This window comes from Xenopus tropicalis, chromosome 7 (assembly GCF_000004195.4).
Source record: "Xenopus tropicalis strain Nigerian chromosome 7, UCB_Xtro_10.0, whole genome shotgun sequence".
NCBI classification, from domain to species: Eukaryota; Metazoa; Chordata; class Amphibia; order Anura; family Pipidae; genus Xenopus; species Xenopus tropicalis.
In genome coordinates, this window is record NC_030683.2 from 56,565,872 (window position 1) to 56,574,974 (window position 9,103).

At 41.2% G+C, this 9,103-nt stretch overlaps 1 protein-coding gene across 2 annotated transcripts in view; it reads right to left on the reverse strand.

The window, feature by feature from the left end:
• The window catches only part of erlin1 (ER lipid raft associated 1), a 100,873-nt gene that overhangs the window by 83,781 nt on the left and 7,989 nt on the right, over positions 1 to 9,103 (reverse strand). For both annotated transcript variants that reach the window (XM_012966642.3, NM_001016892.2), the window contains exon 3: positions 6,301 to 6,382. In XM_012966642.3, coding sequence (XP_012822096.1) covers positions 6,301 to 6,382 — 82 coding nt within the window. The remainder of the gene's footprint in view (positions 1 to 6,300; positions 6,383 to 9,103) is intronic.

A 9,103-nucleotide genomic window follows, 5' to 3' on the forward strand; every position in this document is an offset into this window, starting at 1 on the left:
AGATATGCAGAGGTAAATTAAATCCACTGTTGATAGAAGTAGGTTCAAGTTCTTCATTCAATTTGGAAAAGCAAAAGATAAAACAGAATATAGTGTAATACCCTTAGTCCTGCTGCAGTAGAGGCTACTTACAGTATCTGGATAAGAACAAAACGTATCACAAACAGCTCTATGTGTTTCACGTGTCCGCCACACTTCATCAGGAGAAATAAAAATGTGATCTAAAATATGTATGCAGCTCCTCTATATGGTCTTTGTTATTATGTTATGAGATGGAAAGCAGTGAAAGGAGAAAACGTTAAAGGAAGTAAAAGGAATAAATGGTAAAGGAAAAAAAGAAAGAGAGGGAAAAAAAAAATCTGGCCAAGAGAGACTCATGGGATTTGTATGCAGCTCCTCTATATGGTGGGTGGATCACAATTATATGGGTTTATGGCACTACTCCCTCCTCCTTTCCCCATTGGTTTATGCCTTCCTCCCCATTGGTTTATGTTTAATGTGCACCTATGCTCTCTGGGTCAGCTGTTTCTCATCTTAATTACCATTTTATGCATGTGATTTGCCAGTATGAGATGATGTTTTTAGATCACATTTTTATTGCTCTTGATGAAGCGTGGCAGACACCTGAAACGCATAGAGCTGTTTGTGATATGTTTTTTTCTTATCCAGATACTGTAAGTAGCCTGTACTTCAGCAGGACTATTTTTAATAAGGGTATTACACTATATTCTGTTTTATCTTTTGCTTTTCACAATTGAATGGAGAACTTGAACCTATTCTATCAACAATGGATTTTGTATTTTTCATGCGCTTCCAACACATTGGTTCTGCACATGTTTTAATACCCATTAATGAGGGGTATTTTCTTTGGAGGAAGCAGAGATTTGAGCACTTATGTTTATTGTCTACATTTAACCTTTTTACTGCCAACGACATATGGGATACATCGTGGCAGAAAAAGGGCTTAACTGCCAACGACGTCTCCCATACGTTGTCGGCATTTGAAGGCTTCTCTCTGCAGCGGCGGCATGTGCTGCCGCAGCAGAGAGTTTCTAGTGATGACAGCCCCCTGGGCAACGAGCCAGGGGGGCTGTCATGTGGGTCCTGCAACGCGATAGTCGAAGGACCATCCTAGAAGCAGCAGATGCGATCGCATCGCGTCTGCCGCTTCTTCCTGTTTCCTCCTTCCCCCAAGTGCCGCCGCCCACTGAGTTCCTGCTGGACTGCAGCGTGGATCGGTGCTTCAGGACAGGTAAGGTGTTGATTTTTGTTCTTTTTTGCAGTTACACACTTACACACAAACTTACATAAATTTACACACTTACACACACACTTATATAAATTTAAAGACACTTACAGCACACAATTTAGCAGTTGTTTTTTTTTATCTTTCACTTATATACACTCATATACATACTTACACACTGTCATAGTGCTGGGCGGTATGACCAAAAATTTATATCACGGTATTTTTCAAAATTATATCGGTATCACGGTATTTGACGGTATTTTTTTTTCCCCATGCATGATTAGGTGACCACCCCAAACACCCGCCACCCGCACCCCCCCCGCCACCGCAAACACCCCCCCATCCGCACGCAGCTCCGCCACCCCCCCATCCGCATGCACCCCCCCATCCGCACGCAACCCCCCCACCCCCCCCATCCGCACGCACCCCCCCCCACCCCAAACACCCCCCCACCCCAAACACCCCCCCATCCGCACGCACCCCCCCACCCCAAACACCCCCCCATCCGCACACCCCCCCCACCCCAAACACCCCCCCATCCGCACACACCCCCCCACCCCACCCCAAACACCCCCCCATCCCCTTCACATAAATATAACCCCCCACCCCACCCCATCCCACCCCCCCCCAAACACAACCCCATCCCCTTCACATAAGTATAACCCACCCCCACCCCAAACACCCCCCCATCCCCTTCACATAAATATAACCCCCCCCCCCCACACAACCCCATCCCCTTCACATAAAATATAATTACTGGCCAGGCACCCCCCAACAGCTCACATTGGTATCCGACTCTGAATGCGTCCTAGCGATGGCGCTTTTGTAGAGTGTGCGCGCTGACGTCACGTGCGCGCTGACGTCACGCGCGCACCCGGAAGTATTCAGCACACCGGTATGTAGAAAATTCATATCGGTTTCAAAAAAAAAACCGGTGATCGGTTTTTACCGGTATACCGCCCAGCACTACACTGTCACACAACTTTTACACATGTACACACATGTATACACATTTTACCACTTTGTTTTTAGTTTCTTTTGACAGCGTGACTATTGGATCAGATATTCTGACCGCTAATTACACTGTCATTTGACTTTTGTTGTTTCACTGATTTGCACAATTTTTGTGGTTTTATTGCATTTTTATCCCTGTATTAGTGTTCCTGATCTGTTTTTAGCATAGCTTTGCCAGGTGTAACTTTGGTGTACAAAAATAACTTTACCTATTTTGAATTCATCAGAATGTGTACTTTCCAAAAATATTTGGTTTTCTGTGGGTCTCTGTATAGTTAGGGTGGGTTAAGGCACAGAATACGCTGTCAGGGGTCTCTGTATGCAAAAGCTGAGTTGGCAGGCGAGAAATCCATATGCGCTATTTTCATTTTGGGGTCAGTACATACCGCAGACTTTGGTATATCTATGCATATTGGGCATCAAACTGTTCAGTAGACCTTAGGTGTTCCTATTTGAGGTGATTTGCCTTTGTACGCAAGAAATTGTGTGAGATAAATGCAGCAAATTGCAACATTTTTAGGCGATTTTCTGAAATGTCATAAAAACCAATAACTTTAGGAATTGCAGATTGGTACTTTGGTGTAGAAAGGACTCTTTACCCTTGTTGGATTTGTCAGAATGTGTACTTTCCAAAAATATATGGTTTTGTGGGGGTCTCTGTATGGTTAGGGGAAGTTTCGGCACATAATACACTGACAGGGGACTCTGTGTGCAAAGCTGAGCTGACAGGCGAGAAATCCTTATGCACTATTTTCAATTTGGGTTCAGTACATACCGCAGACTTTGGTATATCTATGCATATTGGGCATCAAACTGTCCAGTAGACCTTAGGTGTTCCTATTTGAGGTGATTTGCCTTTGTACGCAAGAAATTGTGTGAGATAAATGCAGCAAATTGCAACATTTTTAGGCGATTTTCTGAAATGTCATAAAAACCAATAACTTTAGGAATTGCAGATTGGTACTTTGGTGTAGAAAGGACTCTTTACCCTTGTTGGATTTGTCAGAATGTGTACTTTCCAAAAATATATGGTTTTGTGGGGGTCTCTGTATGGTTAGGGGAAGTTTCGGCACATAATACACTGACAGGGGACTCTGTGTGCAAAGCTGAGCTGACAGGCGAGAAATCCTTATGCACTATTTTCAATTTGGGTTCAGTACATACCGCAGACTTTGGTATATCTATGCATATTGGGCATCAAACTGTCCAGTAGACCTTAGGTGTTCATATTTGAGGTGATTTGCCTTTGTACGCAAGAAATTGTGTGAGATAAATGCAGCAAATTGCAACATTTTTAGGCGATTTTCTGAAATGTCATAAAAACCAATAACTTTAGGAATTGCAGATTGGTACTTTGGTGTAGAAAGGACTCTTTACCCTTGTTGGATTTGTCAGAATGTGTACTTTCCAAAAATATATGGTTTTGTGGGGGTCTCTGTATGGTTAGGGGAAGTTTCGGCACATAATACACTGACAGGGGACTCTGTGTGCAAAGCTGAGCTGACAGGCGAGAAATCCTTATGCGCTATTTTCAATTTGGGTTCAGTACATACCGCAGACTTTGGTATATCTATGCATATTGGGCATCAAACTGTCCAGTAGACCTTAGGTGTTCATATTTGGGGTGATTTGCCTTTATCTGATCCTTATCAAGAAATTGTGAGAGATAAATGCAGCATTTTTATGCGATTTTCTAAATGTCATAAAAATCTGCAAACTTAGGAAAGCTTTACAGCTTGGTATTTTGGAGCAAAAAGAAATGTTTACCCATTATAGATTCGGGGGGATGTGTACTTTCCAAAAATATATGGCTTTCTGGGGTGAGTGTACTTTTTTTTGTAGCATTATCACACATAAAGGATGTAAATGTGTTGATTTTGCAGGAGCTGAAATGATAGATCATATGGGGGTATGTTCACATTGGGGCCCCTACATGCCAAATATTTAGGTAAACCTATACATATTGGGTATCAAACTGTTCAGTGGACCCCTGGCGTTCAAATTTAGGGTGTTTTATCTTGGTACCTAACACTATGTGGGAGAAAAGATGCTGCAAAGTGGAAGCTTTGAGGGGATTTTTGGAAATGTCATCAAAATTGCTAACTTTAGAAAAGCTGTGCGGCTTGGAACTTAGGAGTAGAAAGACACGGGTACCTATTTTAGATTTGAGGGAATGTGTACTTTCCAAAAATATATGACTTTCTGGGGTGAGCTTACTTTTTACTAGCTTTATCCCACATATAATGATGTAAATGTGTTGATTTTGCTGGAGCTGAAATAACAGAAATGATTGATCAAATGGGGGTATGTTCACATTGGGGCCCCTACATGCCACATACTTGGGTAAACCTATACATATTGGGCATCAAACTGTTCAGTGGACCCCTGGCGTTCATATTTAGGGTGTTTTATTTGGTTACTTTATGACCTGTAGGAGATAAGATACTATAGACTGGAAGCTTTGAAGCAATTTTTTTAAAATTTCACAAATTTTGATAAAAACCATTAACTTTAGGAAAGCATTGCGACTTGATAATTTGGAGTAGACAGACAGTTGTGCCTATTCTGTATTCCCCATAATCTGTTCTTTCCAAAAATGTACAATTTTCTGGGATAAACCTTCTGTTAGTGGAATTTTTGTCCTTAAAATCTAAAGTATGCAGCTTTCTGAAGCAGTGCTTTGGAAATTTGGTAGTGTACTGCTGGGAGTTTTTGACCTATACAAGTGAGAAATCTCCATAAAACTATATATATTTGGTATTGGCACGTTCAGGAGACATGGGACTTTCCAAATCAGTTGTATATTCGTGCATAAAATAATTTTTGTTTCTAGTATGTGTGTTTATATTATGGAAAATTTGATTTTTTTTTTTTATTTTTAGACATTTTTAGACATTTAGAAGAATTTACAGAATTGGAATTACACAAAAATTCTACCATATTTTGAAAGCTTAGGTTGTTCTGAAAAAAACGTTTTCCTGGGTAAACTAAAAGTCCCCCTGAGGAAAGGCCCCTAAAGTGAAACAGTGCAAAATGTTCAAAAACTGTCTGGTAATACAAGTTCCGCTTTGACCAAAACGTCTGGCAGTAAAAGGGAGAAAAATATGCTGCCTGCCCTGCTTTGTCTGTGGGAGGTGAGCCTGTTGAGTATTTGTTCTAGGGTTATTTTAGCAATTGGAAATGACTGATAGAGGGCCCCTAGGGTATTTAATTACATGTTGGGGGTTGCTATGTTATCCGCAGGGGGGGTGTATGGATTTAGGAGCATTTCACTATTTTGTGTGCAACGACCATTAATGTGGATATGTTCTTAAAAGATTTTGTGATGACATGGGTGTGGTTTAAAAATGGAGTGGTCAATAATGGCTATTATAATTCACTTATTATTACATCATCACTAGCTCTGTTCCCTGACATCATTACCCTGCCCCCATACCCAGAGTGCAAGCTGCTGAAAGGTGGCAACCCTAATCCAGGAGCAACTGTAATAACACCCCTTTAAGGCTTCCAGCTTATGGTCCTACAGTAGAAATGGCTCAGAGATCAATATGTTAAGGCTGAATCTCTATTTACTTCAGTTTAGGCCAGTGATACCTAAGTTGAATTACCTCTAGCTACAATCCTTTGATGAAGCACAAAACTGCTCTTTTCTAGCTTTGCCTTACTATTTTACATTCCTAGACTGTACAAAGCTAGTCCTATGTCTAACTAAACCGCGTTCAGGGTCCCTATTCCCCGGCTTTCGCAAGAAGGTTGTCCCCATAGGGTGGAGCGTGTAAACAGCAGGTTATCCAGACACATCCCCCTGGGTCAGAAGATGGAGGGCAATGTACTACCCCTTTCCAATCACTATGTTAAGTGTGACAGAAAGTGGTCAATAACACATATGTAAATAAGATAACTAAGATGCAAACGGAAATAGCACTGGATTTCCCTACATAGGCACTGTTAACCCTGCAAGTCCATACATATATAATTTTAATAATGCAGCCTCATATATTATCATAGAAAAATAAGCAGGAGCATGTGTAACTCACCTGGACAGATCGGAAGTATGTGATGAAAGGGAACATTATATGGTATCCAGGGTCACCTGGGCCACCTAGTAAAGCTCCCCCTCTAAAAATAGAAGAAATTAAGGAATAAATTAATATATGTAATGATACATGAACATTCATATCTTCATTAATATTTGCACATCTTCACGAACATTCTACATCTTGTGTGTGCATGCTGCACCTGGAAATCTTTCCTATATCCTGCCTGAATAATAAATCAGAATAATAAATCAAAACTTAGGGTATAAATTCTGTAAAAGCAGTGAAACTCCTCTCCTTGAAGTGTCAGGTCAACCTGGTACATGCTACCACAACACAATTATGATGTATTGATTTTGTCTCACCTTCAAGAAGAGCTTTAGCCTTTGTGCTGCCTGACACAAAGACTGAAATGATTCTGCTAACTACAAGTAACATAGTAAGTTAGGTTGAGAAAAGACACACGTCCATCAAGTTCAAACTTAATGCCTATATTTAAACTGCCTGTTACTTGATCCAGAGGAAGGCAAAAAAACCCTTCTGAAGCCTCTCTAATTTGCTGCAGAGGGGGGAAAAATTCCTTCCAGCCTCCAAGATGGCAAGTCACTGGATCAACTTAAGAGCTATTGTCCATAACCCTGTATTTCCTCACTTGCTAAAAGCCATCCAACCCATTATTGAAGCTCTTTCTGTATCAGCCAGTACAACTGATTCTGGGAAAGAATTCCATAACTTCGTAAAGGATTCGGCTGAATAACAAACCGAATACTAATTAGCATATGCTAATCGCACATGGCGAAAATTTTTCAACTTCCATGTTTAGGTGACAAAAAGTCCTGTGATTTTTTGGTTTTAAATTCGGTTCAGCCAGGATCATTGATTTGGACGAATCCGAATCCTGCCGATAAAAAAGGCTGAATCTTGGCCGAATACCGAACCGAATCCTGAATTTGGTGCATCCTTAGAAATTACCTATGGTAGGCAGGTTAGCAAAGCATCAGGAGCATAGAGACAGAGACACCAATTCTTCATGCAAAAACACACAAAGTTGAGTTGGGGCAAACTCTTCCCAACGTAAACATCAGCAAACCGCTCATCAAACATGTCCACAATTTGTTCCCTCACCTTCCAGGGTAACTCTCACACTCTGGAACCTTTTCCCAGGTTTCTCACCATCCCCACACATCACACATCCAAGGTGACCCTTACACTTGTGAACATTCGGGCTACTCACTCAGCCCTGTGGTCTCTCCCCTCCTAGGATACCAGCTCACCAGCCTCTGGCACACTTTGGCTTCTCATTAGGCCTTGCTGACTCTTCTCAGCTCTCATACACTTGGTAAAAGCTCCCTTGCAGAGGCAGGCACCACCCTCAGCTCCTCTGGGAGTTTCTCACACAGGCAGGCAACCTTCCTGCCCTGTGCCCCGCTCTGTAAGTAAACAATCAACCAACAATGATGTGTAATGCCACAGCCCTTTTACTTGCTGCTCACCTTCAGCCTGGCCAACTGAAAACATTAAGCAGAGTATGGAATGGAAGGTCTAATCCCACTCTCCCACCATTCACTCCAGGGACTCATTTAACTGGCTTTTTTTAAAGGCGAAGGAAAGGTAAACACTAAGTAAGCTTTATCAGAAAGGTCTATGTAAATACAGCCATAAGCACTCACAGAAATGCTGCACTTTTTTTAGCCACCCAGATTGTTAGTTTGCAGGATCTTGAGTTTTGTGCCATCTGCAAACACTGATACATTGCTTATAATACCCACCCCTAAGTCATTAATGAACAATTTAAACAAAAGTGGACCCAGTACAGAACCCTGAGGGACCCCCCTAAGAACCTTGCTCCAAGTAGAGAATGTACCATTAACAACCACCCTCTGTACCCGATCCTCTAGCCAGTTTCCTATCCATGTGCAAACAACTTCACTAAGACCAACAGACCTTAGTTTAGAAAGCTGTCGTTTTTGGGGCACGGTATGAAATGCTTTAGCACAATAAAAATAGATCACATCTGCTGCACCCTCACTGTCCAGCTTCTTACTAACCTCATCATAAAGCCATACCGATTACTGCTTATAATGCCATTCTCCAGAACATAATTTTGCATGTGATCCCTTCAAATAACTTGCCCACCACAGATGTCAAACTTACTGGCCTATAACTGCCAGGCTGAAATTGTAATGCCTTTTTAAATATAGGAATGACATCAGCTTTCCACCAATCTATAGGTACCATACCAGATGAAAGTGAGTCTGAGAATATCAGAAACAGATGCCATTGTAAAACTCAATCTAGCTCTTTCAGTGCCCAAGGGAGTATCTGGCCTTAGTGCCTTGTTCACATTAATTCTAAGTAAACCTTTATGCACCATATCCTACATCAACCACTGATTAGAATGAGTTGAGCCAACATTGCATCTATTGGGTGGGTCTTAGCATACTGACTCCTCTACTGTATAAACTGAAGAAAAGAACTGGTTTAAAACATTTGCCTTTATCGTATCCGTTGTAACCATATTGATACCATTATTCAATACTGCCACACACTCAACCTACGTCTTTTTACTATTAATATCCATTAACTTTTTGGGATTAGTTTTAGCCTCTGCCACAATGAGCTCCTCCTATCTTTGCCTTTCAAATTCAAGTTTTACAATACTTGTTATAGTGTTTATATTCATTAAATGCTGCTTTTGTCCCTTCTGTGTTTCTTAAATTACATCCTTATAATACTTTAACATATTTTTAACAGCCAGTGCTCACAAAAAGCAGTAGCACGTTAGTGTTTAATTCTTACAAAT